Source organism: Phascolarctos cinereus, unplaced genomic scaffold (genome assembly GCF_003287225.1).
Source record: "Phascolarctos cinereus isolate Bilbo 61053 unplaced genomic scaffold, phaCin_HiC Scaffold_3;HRSCAF=262, whole genome shotgun sequence".
NCBI classification, from domain to species: domain Eukaryota; kingdom Metazoa; phylum Chordata; class Mammalia; order Diprotodontia; family Phascolarctidae; genus Phascolarctos; species Phascolarctos cinereus.
The window spans coordinates 1,271,244-1,289,340 of NW_027555736.1; the positions used below are offsets into that span (position 1 = coordinate 1,271,244).

At 58.1% G+C, this 18,097-nt stretch overlaps 1 protein-coding gene across 4 annotated transcripts in view; it reads right to left on the minus strand.

Annotated features, from left to right (window-relative positions):
• Window positions 1–18,097, minus strand: part of INPP5A (inositol polyphosphate-5-phosphatase A) — a 250,977-nt gene that overhangs the window by 44,669 nt on the left and 188,211 nt on the right. For all 4 annotated transcript variants that reach the window (XM_078150679.1, XM_078150677.1, XM_078150678.1 and 1 more), the window contains one exon: window positions 16,402–16,486. In XM_078150679.1, the coding sequence (XP_078006805.1) occupies window positions 16,402–16,486 (85 nt within the window). The remainder of the gene's footprint in view (window positions 1–16,401; window positions 16,487–18,097) is intronic.

Sequence of the window (18,097 nt, forward strand, 5' to 3'; positions counted from 1 at the left end):
GGGGCACGTGCATGACTAGGGAACACACCGGGCCTGAGAGCTGGGAGGGGAGGCCAGTTAGATGTGGGCTGGCTGGCCCAAGACTCGGCCAAGATGGAGAGCCCAGAGCTGGTCTTTGCCGCCATGAAACGCTCAATTTGGGGCCATGACGCTTCTTCCTGGACAAGGCTGGAAGACACCCCAGATTGGAAGGTGTTCACCCCAACACAGAAGCAGATGCTGGCACTGATCACCTGGCGTGGTCCTTCAGCGCCCTTCAGGGCTCAGGCTCCCACAAGAAAACCACAGGCACTTAAGGACACCGAGGCCCTGGTGCCCCTTAACGGGGAGCCCACCCCAACACATGGAAAAGCCCCTAGGGGAGGCACCATTCTGACCAAGCGGAGCCTCTGCCAGGGCCCCTCCCCATGCTGGCCGTGCATGTGATAGGTGACGAGGTGCCCAAGGATGATGCTGAGAGGCACAGGTCGGCCCCCCTGAGGGCGTGGCACAACCCATCAGCACTCATCCCAGTGCTTCCTGACCTCCGGTCACCCTTTGAGCGTGGCTCGGCCGGCAGAGGGGCGCTGTGGCCAGAGCAGGCCTCGGAGCTGGGCAGGGCCCACCAGATGCTGCTTTGTCTCAGGGGAGCAGCAGTGCTGGGAAGGGGGGCCAGCGGCCACATGGCACCCCATGCGCAATGAGGAGGGTCATTGTTTCACTTTGGTGACTGTGGGACAAAGAGGTGGATGTTGACTTTTTAGCCAGCAGATTAAAACCAATCAGAGCAGCTGTCTCCAGACTGTTTAACATACCCAGTGCTGTTCCGACGGCCCAGGGGGCAGAGAGAGGGCTGCCCGGGGCCGCCTGAGGAGTTGAGCGGGCTCAGGCTGCGGAGCCAGGCTTTCTAAAGACAAATCAGGTGAACTGGCGGCACAAGGTGCCCTCTTCTCCCCCACCCCAGATGCTAGGCCATCCAAGGATGCTGCTGGAAACCTGGGCAGGACAGGAGACCATGCCCAGGCAGCAGCCAGTATGGCTCCCATGAGAGATGCCATGTCTGGCCACCTCAAGAGCCATGGCCTTCCCACACTCAGGGCTCCCGGTTTTAGAACTTAGACCCAGAGCTGGCCACCTAGCCATCCACAGGCCCCCTGGGCCAGCGTCTCTGGCCTTCCCTTTGACCCAAAAGGAAGACACCAGGTTTGAAAAAGCAGCTTGTTTCTGCCCTTGAAATGTGCGGCCCACCCACCATCACTGCCCAGTGCCATGTTAGCAGCAGAGCTGCCTGAGGGCCTGGGAATCTCATAGACCACAGGGACAGTCCTCCAGGGATGCTGAGAAGGAAGCACTCTGTCAGGCACTTGGAAGTGCCCAGCAAACAGATGAGCAGAACTCTTCAATGTAGCCTGATCCAGGCCCAGGGAACTCAGTGCTTGGGGCTCCTGATGGGCCATTTCTGGGCCCATGCCCTCACGCCGCTATCAGCTGACAGGGAGGATTTCATATTGCCTTGGCCAACCCAGGACATGGGGTGAGGCTACTCCTGGGGACTCCCACAGACATCAGCTGTCACAGGCACACAACTCGTGACCTAAGCGGTCCTTCCATGGGATGTCCCAACAGACAAGTCGAGTTAGGGCTCTGTAGAGCGCACGGGCTCTTCCCAAGCCACCACGGAGAGAACCAGGATTGGGGGCTGGCCTTTTCCCAGCTGACCCCCACAATGACCTCTGTGCCCACCACCTTAAAAAGAAGCCCACTGAAAGTGGGCAGTGGAGATGTGAGAAGAGAGAGAGATGAAAGCTACCTCCTGGACGTGCTGGGCCTAGCTGCTCCAGAATCATCCACGTTCAGACACTAGAGGCTGGGGAAAGCAGCCCTCCCATCCCCCAGCGCACTCCCACAGAAGAAGAACATCCCATTAAATTAATGAAGTGTCCTTCTGTCCACCTGCTCCCCGGCTTCTCCTGCGGCCAGCAAGCTTGGACTTTCTTGCCAAAGGCAGTGGTGAGCACCCACTTGTTACTGAGGACCGTGGGTCCTGGGTTGAGCCACACAAGCAGGTGTGTTTGTGTCTGCGGTGGCCGGCCCAGCCAGGAGCATGCCTCCAGTGGAGATGCCGTTCGAGCCCGTCTCTGGGCAGTCATTCCCTCCAGCCGGTGCAGGCCAAAGCCCCCGTCACACCTGAGGATGCTCATTGCGGCATCTCCAAAGTACCTCCTGGCTTTCAAAGCATACTCATGGTCCCCAGGAGAGATCCGGGGCTGGCGGGTGGGTGGGTGGGCTTCCAAATACACTCCACCAATTTTTCATGCCCATCCCTCTAAATGTGACCCTGCTCCAAGGCTTTTATGCCCCTGACAACTTCACGCAGGAAAACAAGCAGACCCTCTGATAGCATGAAATCAGGAACAAAGGCCTGGGAAACAAAGAGCCGCTCAGGGGCAGGATGCCGCCGGGGTCTGCCTGGTTTCAGCCCCAAGCAGATGTTCCCCGCTCAGGCCCGATCCCCAGCAAGCTGAAAGGGCGGGCTTGTAAAAGACAGGGGCCTGAAAGCCAGAGCCCAGAGGACTGTAAAGAAAGGGCAGTGGCCGGCACGGAGGCTGTCAATGATAAATCTCGGCAAAGAAAACCGGCAGCTCATGAATGTCAATGAGGCGCTGCCGCCTGGCTCATCGCACATTCTGGGCAGCCCCAGACAGCGGCAGCCTGCCGCCCAGAGGGGCCGCGGCCGAGCTCATTTCCGGGCACTCACTTGTTTGCTTCTTCGGCCCAATCCCTCCCCAAGAGCCCCTTTATCGCCCAAATGTGGCCTCTCAGCCTTTTTCAAATCCCAAAAAGCCATGAAAAGAATCTGCTTAGAGGAAATCTCCAGGAGCACAGGGGAGCCCTCGGTGGGGCCGACGTGGACATGCTGCTCTCCACCTTCTTCCAGGCATTATTTCAGAATCAAAGGAGCCAGAGAGCTAAGTCTGAGCTGAGCATCACAAAAGGGACCTGAGGTGAGGCCTCAGCTCCAGTGCCTGAGGTCCATGCGTGCAGCATGCATGTGTGTGTGCATGCGTGTATGTGTTTGCATGTGTGTGTGTGTGTGTGTGCGTGTGTGCGTGTATGTGGTGGGGGGTATTGCTTATGGCTCCTCCCAGCAAGCCCCGCTCAAATTTTGCCGTGTCCAGTAGGAAAAATGAGTCATGAGAATGGGCACATCCAGGCCAGCTCCCTGGACAAACAACCTTTGGGACAATGGAACTGAGATGCTTCCTTGGGGGAGAGACAAGTAAGAAACCGAACAGAGGAGCCACCCTCGGATGGGTCTGACTCTAAGCCAAAGGGGTGGGAAAAAATGAACAGCAGCAATAACAAAGAAGAGGACGATAAGGCAAATGCAAGCTCTCTCCTGCGGCCGACACCACCCTCCCGGCAGCACCGAGCACCCACTCCTCACCCCCTGGCATCCTGGGTCTTTCCACTTATCCCTGCAAGTTGGGACCCCCCCCAGCTCATGGGGGCAGCCCCATTTCTGACTTGGGGAGAGTGAACCTGCATTCGGTACACACGCACCATGTTCCACACAGGCTCTGAAAGCCGCCAGCCTCTGGCTGTGGGCTCTGGGCTGAACTTGGGCCGGTCTCCCACATGTGAAATACCCCTCCTCCCATGGCAAAGCCTAGGCACAGTCTTGCTCCTGCTCTTCCTCCTCGCTAAAATTCTGGTGCCCGTGTCCCTGCCCTCAGAAACTGTCTGCTATCCAAAAAACCTGATTCTCAAGCCCCAGCCAGTTCTGATGAGCTTGGACCACAGAAGATGCCTCCATGTCCCACAGCTGAGCCCATCCACCTGCCCAGCCTGCTTCTGCTGTCCTCAGGGGCTGCCGGTCTGCTCACTGGGATGGAGCACAGGCAGGCCCTGCTTCTGCTCGTCAGGACCATGGGGGGTGAAGGACCCTCCCCCTTTCCAGTGCTCCGAGGGACGCTCTCCAAATGGAGACTCCTGGGATCAAAAAGGACCGCTTTACGTCCACGGATGGGATGCACAAGAAGACAAAAGGGTCAGTTTGGGGAGGGAGCCGAGAGGTCGTGAGCGCAAACATCAAGCTGTGAGGTCAGGTGAATAGGCTGATGGAGAGAGGCTAGAGCTCTAGGCCTCTCACATACGCCTGCCTCAGTTTCTTCAACTGTAAAGTGGGAACCATGACAGCATCCCTTCCCAAAGCCGTGGTGAGGATCAAACGAGGCATCTGTGAAGCACTTAGCACCATACCTGGCATGTAGTAGTCACCTGTTCAGTTGTGTCTGCCTCTTTGTGACCCCATTTGGGGTTTTCTTGGCAGAGATACTAGAATGGTTGGCCATTTCCTTCTCCAGCCCATTTTACAGACAAGGAGACTAAGGCAAACAGAGTAAAGTGGCTTGCCCAGGGCCACCCAGCTAGGAAGTGTCTGAGGCCAGATTTGGACTTGGGGAGATGAGTTTTCCTGACTCCAGCCCAGCGCTGTGTGCACAATGATGCCCCCTAGCCAGCTTAAGTAGGGGCTTACTGACCACTTACTCTCTTCTCTGTCCCTCTGCCGCTTGTGAAAAGGTGATGGTGCCCACCCTAGGCTCCCGGACACTCCTGCTCTGACCTCGGTTCCAGAGCAGCAGTGAACACACCTGGCCAGGAATCTAAAAAATTTTCAGGACAGTCACGCATTCTTTTCTGGAGTCTGTGTAAGTGGCCACGCCCTGACATCCTGGGGTCTCACTCCTTTCATCAAGGTCACATCTCTGTGAAGCATCCCATCTCCTGCTACCAGCTCTTTGCCCGGACGCCCGGCTCTCCTCCCCTGCCCTCTTGGAATGTCTCTCTTCCCCAGGAGCCCTGGCTGGGGGCCTTCCTCCTGCAATGACCACCTGGGGAGGCAAGATGTGGGATAAGAGAGCCATGGAGCATGGCTGCTTGGCCTTGTGTTCTGTCCAGCAGACTGGCAGTGCTTTGGGGCAGAGGCCATGTCATTTCCCTGTCTGGAAGGCACCTGACTGGTCACTGTGTCAGGGGTCTCCATGTGCTGGGTACCAGTTCTGCTTCCTGATGAGGACGGTCGGCCTATGGTCTCCCTGGCACGGGCAGGGGTGGCCAGCTCTTCTGTGGACGATGACGCCAGGACTTCACACAGGAAAGGAAGAGGCTCCAGAGCTCCCCGGGCTGCCTCTGTGAGGTAGTCACGCCTAGAAATGAGTGCTGGCAGCGTCAATCGGCCATCGATCTGTCTTTGTGTGCTGGCCCTTGCCAGGCCAGGGAAAGAGAGAGCCCAGCAGGCCCTTGCCCGCCAAGAGCAGGCGTTCCATCGGTGGAGACATTGCGCAGATACAGGAAAGAAAAAACAGAGGTGAGGGGTCTGCGGAGTGGGGGTCCCAGGGCCAAGGGGATGGGGGAGGGCATTCTAGGCAGGGGCAATGGCCCTCTTCAAGAGAGAGCCCAGACCAGACAGATCAGTGCGCTGAGCGGGGCAAGGGCCTTTAAATGCTGGAAGGAGTCAGGAGCCACAGAAGGTTACTGAGCAGGGGTCTCGAGGACATCACCTGGGTGGGGAGTGAGGAGAGACATGAGCTGGGAAGACTAAGGCAGAAGGAAGTGAGGGTCTGGACTGGAGAGAGAGCTGAGAAGGGGCTGAGCGTGAGGGACTTTGGGAAGTGGGTACAATCAGATCTGGGAAGTGACTAGATGTGTGTATGCATGGTGTGAGGAGACTAGAGTGGTGCCGAGCTGGCATAAAGTGCCACCAAACCGACCAGAAGGTGGTGTCACTTCCAGACAAAGATGGCAGCCTCATCTGAGCCTCTCTGAGGGGCGTGAGGGCTCCAGGAACTGCAGGAGCTGGCGGGCCCAGCCCAGCGGAGGCCCGCTGTCCACATCCTTGGAGGACCAGGCCAAGCTCGTCCCCTGGCTGCCCACCCGCATGATGGATGTCTCTGACATGGCGGCTCACGAGGATGTGCGGGGTGCTCGCCCCCACCAAGGAATCATGGATCATCACAAGCATCGACGCGTCATGCAGCTATCAATAAAAGCGATCTGGGGATTGCGCTGGATGAACAGAGACATTTCCATAAAAGGCTCATCTGTCCTCCCCCTCCGTGGAGGCAGAGCCGTCACTGTGGCTGCCTGGGACTGGGCGCTCCACCTTCCCTACTTCCCAGGAAGGTTGCCGCCAGGCTGCCATCACGCCTCTGCAGACCCCCTCAAGCTGCCAGCAACTCCCCCAGGCTCCCAGACCCCGCCTGTGGGCCCAAATGCATTCTTTATCCCGGATCCCACTCCCCACAAGAGCATGGGGTGACTGTCCAGGGTGTGTGGGCCAATTCCTCCATCCCCGAGAGAGGAGGGCCCCTCAGCCTGATTGGGGAGAGTGACCCCAGACTGCAGGGGCCCCTTAGGGGCTGACATCACTGTGAAGCCATTATCCTGGCCCACAAAGGGCCTCTTGTGTCCTCAAGCTGCTGGGACGGACGCAGGGATGCAGTCAATGAAAAGATGCTATTATGAGGAGATGTTTATGTCAGAAGCTGTAACAAATCTGCCTTCTAGCCTTTGGATTGTTAACTGTGGGTCCGAAAAACAACATGTGATAAAGAGCCCACCATCTCCTCCCCCACGACACTGGGCAGTGCGAGGACAGAGGGACCCAGGCCTGAGCAATTGTCCCTGGCTCTGTCCCACAGGGACTGCTGGCTTGGCGTTCTCTGCTGAGCCCACCCACCCCACAGCTTTTACCTGGGAGCCTCCCAGGGACCCACCCAGCCTGAGCCTGGCTTCCAGAGGGATGCTGGGAGCAGCCCGGCTCTTGGGTATCTGCGGAAATGGCCTGCCCTGGACAGTCTAGGCTGTTGGGGGGAGTGGGTGGGATAACGTGACAAGCCTTTAGGGACAGGTTTATACATCAGCAGAGCCTGGCACTTCCCAGTGACCTTGTCCATGAGCTTCGGCCTTGCCAGGGACTGCAGAGGGGCAGAAGGAGAAGGCCAGGCCACACGAGTCACCATCTGTATCCTCGGAGGAATGGCTGGGCAGCTCTGGTCCGTGCCCCGCAGGGTTTGCCTGGAGACGCCGTTCCTCTCTGCCCTCGTCTAAATCCTGGTGGGTGATGCCAAGGGCCCACTGGCACCAACCCTCCTCGAGTCTTCTGGCCAGGTTAACGCCTTCCATCTGCCCAGCACTCGCGAGCTGGTACTATTGCCCCAAGGCAGGGAAACGGTCTCAGACAGGCTCTCCCAAGTGCCTTGGACCGAGGTCTGCCTGGCTGTCGGGTCAGCTCTCCCCTTGGCATCGTGTGGGTTCCCATGAACATCCGTCGGAACCTCTGGATCTTGTGTGTCAACCTCTGAGAAATCCAGCCCCGACCACCACACCACCTTTCCCATTTCTGCCTCATTCGGGACAGTCCTGGGGTCCATTCCCCGCAAGCCTCTGGGTTTGTGGGAGTGGCCGGAGAGTCACGGGCCTGCGGGGTCCTTCCCCTCATGAGAGCCCTCGATGAGCCAACCTTGGGTTCTGATAGCCAGACCCACCAGAGTCCTTTCTTTGCAGGGAAGGCAGTCTCCAGGATGGGTTCTGTGCTGGGCCACCTTCTGGACCTGACCTCAGGGCAATAAGCAGTAGTGCTAGGCAGGAAGCGGGGCTGCCTGCAATGATGGACCCCCGCTGGATCAGCACTGGCCCTCACCACACCTGCTGGTCCAGTGCCTCGGTGCCAAGGAGCTTGCCTGGAGCCTGCTGGGACCTGGACACCAGGGGCAGGGGTGGGGAGGGGAGAGGAGAGGAGGAAAGGAGGTGAGGAGAGGAGAGAAGAGGAGGAGAACAGAGGAGAGGAGGAGGAGAGGAGAGGAGAGAAGGGGAGGGGAGGGGGGGAGGAGAGGAGATGGGAGGAGAGAAGAGGGGAGGGGAGGGGAGAGGAGAGGAGAGGAGAGAGAGAAGGGAGAGGACAGGAATGGAGGAGAGAGGAAGAGAGGAGGAGGGGAGGGGAGGGGAGGGGAGGGAGGGGAGGGAGGGGAGAGGGGAGGGGAGGGGGAGGGGAGGGGAGGGGAGAGGAGGGGAGGGGAGAGGAAGGGAGGGGAGGGGAGGGGAGGGGAAGGGAGGGAGGGGAGGGGAGGGGAGGGGAGAGGACAGGAGAGGACAGGAGAGGAGAGGAGAGGAGAGGAGGGGAGGGAAGGGAGGGGACAGGAGAGAAGGAGAGAGGAGGAGAGGAGAAGAGAGGAGAGGAGAAAAGAGATTGTGTCCTAGCCCCCCTGATCTCTCCACAGTGTCCCTCCCAGCCCTGCCCAGCATGGGCGCTTCCCTGATGATGAAGCCACATCTCACTGGGCACCTCTGAGCAGGGACCCCAGCCCGCCCAAATGGGGCTGCGTGCCTGCCTGTCACTATCGGGCAGCTCGCTTTTAAATTTAAAGAAAACAACAAAAGGCCGCAGGCTCCGCCAGGGGGTCCGTCTGCTGGCTCACTGTCAGCTAGGTGATGAATGGCAGGTGTGGCCAGAGCATCCGAGCCTGGGCCACGCAGTGACGGGAGCCGCTGGTACGGCCGTCACTCTTTGTCACTGTGGCCCAGCTGAGCCTCCCAGCTGCCCAGGGAACAATCACAGACGCGTGCGGCTCCGCATCACTGGCTGCAGCATTAATTGGTGCGGCGATGGTCAGGCCTATTAGGGAGTACCAGATAATTGCATTTAATTTGGGTATGTTTTCATTATGGCCTGAGCTTTGCCAAATTGGATCAAAGTATCATCTTTTCTGTTCAATTTGCATCTGAAATAAGAGTCACTGCTAATTCCTGAGGGACTCGACCGCCCTCGGATTTTATAAACAGGGTGGCTTTCCCATCCCCCAGTTCCACGGGTCTGAGACTCACTGACACTGGTGTGGCCACAGATGAGAAGCTGGGTGACCACGGCAGTCTCTGAGACCCTCATGGGGCAGCCGGAAGCTGGTGGCCCCGGGACGAGCCGTTCAGGCGGCGAATCCCGGACGGAGCAGCCGCGGAAGAAACAATCACATCCTTTAATTTACTAGGACAACGAGGACATGGCTCATTGGCCCTTCGTTGTTTTGAAGATGGATTTAATTAACCTCCAATGAATCTTGCCAGGAAGACTGGCAGCCTCAGCCCAGAGGCAGGGATGTCAGCAGAGCTGCTGAGGGGCCGGGGAATGGGACCGCCAGAGCCCATCCTGGGGCAGCTGGGGGAGCAGTGATTCAAGTCTCCTGCTGCCCTCAGGGCCGCTAATACACGGAGCACTCACGCCTGGGCACAGGGCTCAGATGTAGGGGGGCTTGGGTGCCCGATGGTATCGCCGTCCCTTACCTTCCAATTCCTCTCAGAGATATGTGGCTTACCACCAGCACCCCTGGGGAAGCCATCTGTGAGCCTCCGGTCGGCCATGGGGACCCTATGTCCTGGCAACATGAAGAAGGCTCCCTCTGTGCAGCATGGCCCCTCCCTATAGGTGGGGGCCCTGTCCACTTCTGTGTCCCCTCACTATGGGTGGGGCCCCTGGGCCCTCTCCTGGGCCCCCTTGCTATGGGTGCAGGACCCTATGCCCTGTTGTGGGCCCCCTTGCTATGGGTGGGGGCCCCCATGCCCTCGCTTGGGCCCCCTCTCTACGGGTGGGGGCCCCAGTGCCCTGTCCTGGGTCCCCCCAGTAACCTCATCAGCTCCCATGGTTTTCACCATCATCTCCATGCAGATGACCCCAGATCCAGACACCCAGTCCTGGGTTCCCCTTGAGCACCACCGATGGTCTCCTGGACATCTCCTGGGTTTCCCAGGAACAGCCTAAATGCATCTCCAGTGGAACTCCTCTTTCCTCCTGAAGTCCCAGCTCATCCTGTCCAAGGCACTGCCAATGTCCCTTCCTGCATCTCAGGCTCATAAGTGCAGCCATCCCTTGGACCCCTCACCTGCATACAACCTGACAAACCTTCCCTTTCTACCCAAGCACTGGTCATCTCTCAGCTAGATTAACTGTGAGCCTCCTGAGCGGAATGCCTGCCCAAGCCTCTCCCCACCTCAGCATCTACCAAGGACTGAAGAGATCTCCCTGACATGTGGATGGGAGCCCATTCTTCCTCACTTGGCCAGCTACAAAGGGCTCCTTACTGTCTGTCTGAAAACCCTAAATGCACACTGGCCCTTGAGCCTCATGGGACCTTATGCCCCTCAGGAGGTCCGACCCAACTGGTCTACTCTGTGTTCCTTGTAGGCGGCGTCCCATCTCCCACCTCCCAGGGTCTCCTCGTTGACCCTGGACGACCTGATAGAAGAGAAGGGCGTGACAGCTCAGTCAGAGCAGCAGTCCTGCCCAGGAGGGGCAGACAAGATCACTGGGGACAAAGGTGGGCAAAGGCATTTACTCGCTCACACCTGGGTATCAGGCCAAACCCTCAAGGGCCCTGGGGGAACTGGTCCATTCTTCCTGCTTCATTCCTCCTGCTGTCTTTGTCCCACCTTCCCAGCCGGGGGAAAGTGTCCACAGGGCCCCCGGCCCTAGGAAGAGGCTGGGGAGCTGGTCAGAGGGAGGGAGGGAAGGCTGGACTGTAAGACGGTTGAGAGAGCCAAGCCACCACCAAACCCCCACTGGGCCTTACTGGGGCAGCTAGCAGACACCACCACACACAGAGTGCTGGGCTGCAGTCAGGAAGACTCGAGTTCAAATTCAGCCTCAGATGCTTGCTAGCTGTGTGACCATGGGCAAATCACTTCACCTTGCCTGCCTCAATTTCACGATCGGTAAAACTGCAGTAAAAACAGTAGCCTCCCAAACTGTGGCCACCTGGGGCCTCCGGGCCCCAGCACTGCTGTCCGCCCGAGCCAGCTCAGCTCCTCTGTGGGATGCCCATCTAGCCCAGGACGTGCGGTCTGTGGGGCCTCCCCTGGACTGGTCCAGGGCTTTCAGGAGGGACAGCTTCACCCTTCTCAGCCGGAGGCCACTCGATGACCGCTTGGGCATTCCCACGCACGTGCCGGGGACCCGCCACTCACCCTGCGTGACCCTGTGCCTTCATTTCCAGACCCATCTTACAAACACAAGACGTCTGCCATTAGGCAGCTCAGGGAAGGGGGAAGGCAGAGCCCTGACAAGCTGGGAGACCTTGGCCCTGTCACATCCCTCTCCCAGCTCAAACCTGAGTAACCGCAAAAGGGAAGGGAAGCGCTCTGCAGGACTCTTCCAAGCCCAGGCAACTGTCCATTCAGGGCTGGCCCTGAGCCGCAGTCCATTCTCCCCTATCCCCCATCTGCCAACCACATGACTATGCCCTCATATGTAAACTGTGTCTCTAGAAATACCAATGAGGAAGAGGAGGGGGAGGAGAAGGAAGGCAGCTGGAGGAGGGAGAGAGGAAGAAGGGAAGGTGAAGGAAGTATATATGTGGATTAGCTGGGGCAGACCCCTCCCACCCTAGCTGTATGACCCTGGGCAAGTCACTTCACCTTGCCTGCCTCAGTTTCTTTAACTGTAAAATGGCCATCATAACAGTACTGACCTCCCAGGGTTGATGTGAGGACCAGAGGAGATCCAGCTGGTGAAGTGCTTAAGCCCAGGCCTGGCACACAGTGCCCCACGTGTCTCCATGCAGAGATGGAGACGTAATCTTTAGCGTCAGTTCAGGCACTAAGTTTCTAATTCCCAAGACAAACTGTCCAAAAGCAGATTTCACTTTCTTTCCAAAGCCTATTTGCTTCCTTCAAGGGCAAACTGTGTGCAAATAATATACAATTAAACGGTCCGCACTCCTTGTGACAGCAGCAGCGCAGGGGAGACAGATAACAAACGACCCCCAACCAGGGTGCACCTCACCGACACATTTATATGTTTCTTGAGCAAACAATATAATTATGGACGATTGATTTTTCTTCCCCTCTTGGGAAAGCTTCAGCACCACTCTCGGGGGTGGGGGCATGAGAACAGAAAACAGGGACAGGGTGGCCATGGCTGGCTTCCAGCAGGCGCCTTCAGAGGATGCACAGTGGCAGCGAGAGCTCTCCCACATGAGGTCATACTGGCGTGGCATGCTATGGCGTGGCACGGTGTGGTGCCCTGCTGTGAGGAGACCCAAGATGAAAGCCCCACTATGCCAGGGGATCCTGGCGATCAGCTCATCCCCTCCGTGTGATTCATCTGAGCCAGGGTCGGCCACCATCCCCTCCAGCTGGAGTCACAGCTGATAGCTGGGCCTTCAGGGAGGCCAGCCAGGAAGGGAGGACCACGTCGGCAGCAGAGACCAGAGACCAACGCCGCATCTGAACCAACCTTCTCAGGCCACCAAAGCCTGGACTCTGCCTAGGGCCTGTCTGCGCTGGGCCCTGCAGGCCAGGTTTGTACCCCGAGGGCCCAGGTGTTTGCCCAGAGAGCTCTGGCTTCTTTGAAAGTGGAAACTCTCTTCTGCTGCCGGGCTTCATCGATTCCCCGCCTGCTTCTTGTCCTTTAAAGTTAGGAAATGTCCACTGGTGGTACCTCGTGGTGTCCGCCCCCTCCCTCCTCCTCCTCCTCCTCCTCCTCTCCTTCCCTGCCCGTCCTGTGCGCTCCGGGTCCCAAGCTGCATCGGGTGTGTGTTCTCCTCTGTCCATCCCTGGGCATGCGTGCGAGGCTCTGCCTCACCGGAGCCCAGTGCTGCTTTATTGATCCCGTCCAGATTTCTCCAACATCATGAAAGGAGAATTTCCTCTTGGAGCAATCAATATGGCTTTAGATTAAGGCTCACATAAAAATGTTTAATATATGGAATGCTAATGATTTATCTTCTATTAATTGACCTGCACAGAGGAAGGGACTCCATAAATGCATGATGCTGATTATGGTTTTTATTGTCAATTAAGGCTGGAGCTCTGCCATCTGACTTCCCAATGTCATGAGGCTCCATGGGAGCCAGAGGCCGTTTTTGCAAAGGCACGGACACATCATGGCTCCATCAACAAAGCTGCTTGCTTCCTTTTAGGAAATGCACCAGCTTCTCTCGCCTCTCACAATTTCTGTGCTGGGTGGGCCCCGTGCTCACAGAGGGTGCGTGCTTGTAGAAGGCCTGTGTCATGGAAGGCCTGCATCATGGAGGGCCTGTGCTCATAGAAGGCCTGTGCTCATGGAAGGTGTGTGCTCACAGAAGGCGTGTGCTCACAGAGGGTGCGTGTTCACAGAGGGCCTGTGTCACGGAGGGCGCATCTCAGCCTGGATGTGCTTGGTTCCTGTCTCGCGAAGGCTCTCCAGGCAAGCTCAGTGATTTTGTTAAGTGAAGAAGAGAACAGAAAAGGCAAATCAGACAAATGGAATGACACTTTGTCCCGGATTCCAAGCTTAGAGTCTTTGGCTGGACTAGACGATAACAAAGGAAGAAACAGGGCAGAGGCAGAGCTACAGCCAGGGCCAACCCAGGGGTGGTTCAGGGAAGACCTCCCCGTGGGCCCTCATCTGTAGGAAGGACAGGTTGGAGTCAGCCATCTTCAAACCCTCAGGTAATGACCCTGGGATGATGGTAGGAAGTCACCATGGGACCCTGGCCTCTCATGCAGCTGATGGGCCTGGCTGAGAGGTCGCAGGGAGGAGCTGGGGAGAAGAGACGCGGCCACACAGAGAGGCCCGAGAACATGAGATGCCTGTTCTGCCCCAACCCCACTGGGACCTGGAGTGCTCTGGATCTCCTGGTGAAGCCACATAGAGTGGGCTCCTCAAAAGTCTGGGTGTGGCGTCACGCCCACACAGGGCACTTGGGTGCCCCTGGGAGGAGGAGGCTCCGCCCTCAGCTCACAGGTACCACAGACAGTTTACCAAGCCTGGCTCGGCATGGGATGACCTTCCCCTAATCAGGTCTGTCTTCTCCTTCCTGCTACACCTAGAGAAGCACCCATGGAGATCCTTCCCCTAAATCCATAATTCTCAGCTCCTCAGTTTTCTGCCTATTTTCCTGAGAAGAGAGTTTAGACAAGCAAAGGCTGAAATGAAAGCTGGCAGTGCCAGAGTGGGGGGAGGGGCTGGCACTTGGCCCCTCCCCCCACATCTCTGTCTCCCCCGTCTCCATCTCCTGCCCTGAGCTGAAGGCGTAGGCTAGATGGGGAGAAAGGACCCGGAAGGAGCTGCCTGGCCTTTCCCTCCCTCCTGGGGTTCTTAAGCATCAGCTCCGGAACCAGACAGAAAGAGAAATGTCAGCCTCAGAGCCCCTTTCAGCCATCCCCAGGAGCCCTCTGAGTTTCCCTGACCAGCCAGAAGGGAGACGCAGACTCTAGCACTCTGGGCCAGGAGCGCATGTATAATGCTAAGAGATGGGGATGGGGAGGGGGCCAGGGCGGATCAGGACAACAAGGCAGGGCGCGAGACTGGGCCAAACGAGGCAACGTGAGCCCTCGTGGTGCTCGGGGAGGCTAAGGAAGCCCCTTCCTGTCTCTGGATGCCATGGCCCGTGACCTGTGGCCCGTAACCGGAGGATTCCGGCGTCCTCAGCCCTCTGGAGACAGTCTCTGAAAACTCATCCAGATTCTGCCCTCAAATTACATGTTTCCGAGATGCCGTATTTAATAGGGAAGCCCGCCATAACTCTTCCTCTGAGTTAATCAATAAAGGGACACGGAGAGCCATGGCTGTAATTCTCCGCCTGCTCCGGCCCTGCTTGGAGAGTTGATGATGTCACCGCGAGGCCCACGAGGATTTACGGGCTCGTTATTTTCGCTGGTTCCCCATTATTCTTTATATTATCTTTCACAGGGGTCAAGCCTCGCCGATGGGGGCACGCACCACTTTCACCACATAAACATGAAATGGCACAGCGTTGGCCGGGTCTTCCCGGAGCAGGCGCGTTTGGGAAGACAAACGTCACACCGAGCCCGAGCTCCTCCTGGAACGAGCAGGTTCTACGGAACGTTTGGTCTCAGCATCAAACAGACCACTGTGGCCATGGCCATGGCCGTGGCCTGGGCACATGCAGGACTTGCAGGCCACAGCTGGATGAAAAAAAAACTCCACCTCTGTGACTTCCTCTTCACTTTTCTCTGTGAAAGGGCAAAGTCTCCTTTCTGTCCAGCGGGGATGTCCTGGCAGGTGGCTGACGTCGTGTCAGCAGCCACGGAAGGCCCAAGGACTTGGGGGGCCGACAGGTTCTCATTGGGCGTGTGGACCAAACTCCATGGCCATGGAGGCGGCAGCCAGCTCCAGGCGAGGGCGATCAGACCTCTGGGGAGCGAGCGCCCACTGTCAAGGGATCGAAGCCCAGGAGGTTGGGAGGGATGCCCTGCTCTGAGGGGCAGGCGAGGAGAGGAGAGAGGGGGGAGATGAAGGGAAAGGAGATTAAACTTGGGGCCCCCGATGGGACATAATTACCGGTCTTCCAACCTCACCTTTGAATTCATCAGCGTAGGGAGTGTCTCTGAAACTCCCAGTCTAGAGCTCCCGAGGGCACAGAGAGGTGAGGAGCCACTGCACCCCACCACACCCCACTCAGCCAGTGAGGGTCAGGGCGAGGACTTGAACCCGGGACCATCTCTGAGGCGGGCTCGCCGTCCAGCCCATTTGGCTCTCCTGACATCACGCAGCCGTGGCCCTGCCTCCTCTGCACGTGTCCCCAGAACCAAGGGAGGCGGGCAGGGAAAAGCCCCCTTCCAAGCCAGTGTCCAGACCAGGAGAAGCCTCTACAGACCAGAGAAGAAGAAGGGATGGAGGCCCCAATCTCGGTGGGGAGGCCGACATAGCGTTGCACCATCTCAGCAACCCAGAGGATGGACGCCTCTGGGCAGCACGTTAGACCTCCTTTCCCCGCCAAGGGCCCCGGAGCCTCGGTGGGCTCTTTCTGTCTCACACACAGGCACACACATACACACACGCATGTGCACATACACACATACACAGACACAGGCACACATGCACAGACATACACACACAGGCACACACACGTACACACAGGCACACAGTGTGCGTGCGCACAACACACCTGCATGTACATTCACACAAATGTGCACACACAACATGGGTACACAACACCACACACACACACACACACACACACACACCCCACACGTGCGTACATGCACGTGTGCACACATGAGGATGCTGTGGGTACGGCAGCCTATAATAAATGGGTTCTTTCCAGTTCTAAACGAAAGACTCTGTCCCTGCAGAACTTTCTCCAGGCCTCAGGAACTCCCAGCCAGATGCCCCCTCCCCCCAGCAGGCTGTGTCCATGGGAAGACCACGAAGAAGCCCCGACCAGGAAAGCCTCCTGCCCACACCGCTGCCCGCAGCCCCAGATGCCCGGCAGGACCCCGACCCAACACTGGAGTGTGGGGAGGCCTCCCTGGCCCAGCTCAGAGGAGCACACACCCTCCACCCCGGGGATGCCCACATGGCGCTCCTGCAGAGCGTGTCTGCACAGCCCAGGACCCTCCCAACAAGGACGAGGATGTGCCCACCTCCACCACGGATCGGGAGTCCAGCCGGAAGTTGAAATCTCCGAAGACAAAGTACGACACCTTCTCGAACCTCTGGTCAATGATCCTGAAAGCAAGACAAATGCCTCGTTACTCACACGGGGCCCTCATTCCCACAGCGGCCAAGTGATGGACCAGCATTCATGAGGCGCCTGCTGTGTGCAGACCGCTCCCAGCACGAAGCCACCCTTGTCCTCGCCCTGAGCAGCCCACTCTGTCTGCAGAAGAGACAACACGTGTGTGCCCCAAGCCAGGCAAAAGATCCACAGATGGGGGGAGGAATAGGGAAGGGCCTCCCGGAGGAGGTGCTGCGTGGCCTGAACTCCCAGCTTGGGATCCAAGAGGCCAGGAAGGAGGCCACGAGGAGCACCAGGCACAGTGATGGCAGGCAGAGGCCTTGGGAAGACCCCAGGCCGGACTCTGGGCTGACACTCGCCTTGAAGCCGTGGATCTGGGGGCATGGGTGCTCAGGACTGGGGTCAGCTGCCCCGGGAGGGGACAAGGGCCTACTTGGGGGAGGGGCTGCCTCAGCCACACAGCTCTCTTTGGCAGAGGCTCATCAGACCAGCCCAGAGAGGAGGGGGGGCCAAAAACACCCCGAAATCGGTACAGACGGTCTCGCTTGGCAGAGGAAGGGCCCCACTCCAGAGACACGTTGCTTTGAAAGCCATGATGATCCATCTCCCAGAGGTTACTGGACTGATAAATCCCTGCCCACAGGAGGTCTGACGGTGACACCCTGGAGTGATTTCTCCTGCAGGAAGCCGGGCATTCTTTCTCAGTAAACACAAACCCTGCCCGGGGCAGACAGAGCACTTGGGAGCCCCTGGGGCTCGCTGTGGCTGCCCACCCTCTGCAGGCCAAACTTACAGCAACAGACCTGAGCCTCTCTCTGCTCACGCCCTGACCCTCTGAAGCAGCCAGGTCTCGGGGTCCCCACCCAGGCATCCTGGGGTTGCCACAGCCGTGGTCATGGGTCATGTCTCACATGGCTGGACGGGCCCATTAGGCCTGGCTTTGTTCAGAGCCTGTGCTGTAGGAAGGATCTGAGGATGATCTGGAGGGGGCAAAGGTTGCTCCTTAGAAGAGTGTTTCCTTGCACCTTGCTGAAGGAAGGAGCCTCACTGGCCCCACACGACCAGGGAGAGGCCCGTGCCTTCCCGCCCTGGCACACTCCCTGGGGGACTTAGAACAGATGTGATCACTATGGAGTCAAACACAAAATGGTTTTCAAGACGAGGAGGAGAGACCCGAGAACCCCAGCACGACATCAACAGGGCAAGCTCTCCCTCTTTCCCCACGAAGGCTCTTCCCTTCACACAGACACCCAGTGGGCAGATGCCTTATTCAGCCAAGGGCAGAGTTCTGCTTCTCCAGCAGTCACCAGCTGGAACAAAGACTCAGTGCCTTCCCGCTGACACACAGGAGAACAAGCCAACTACCTGAACAGAAAAGGGGGCCTGGAAATGGAAACCCTTCCAGAGGGTCAGTCTAATTTAGAGAAGGATGGGGGAGGGGGAGGAAAGATCCTGAACAGGACATCCCCAAGGGGCACAGCTGTGGGGCCCTCCAACAATGCCTTCTGTGGGCTGCTGGCACGTGGGGCACACCCCCTTCTGCTACCTTGGCTCGCTGCTCCAATCTGGACAGAAGCCCCCAGCCCTCAGGCAAAGGCTGT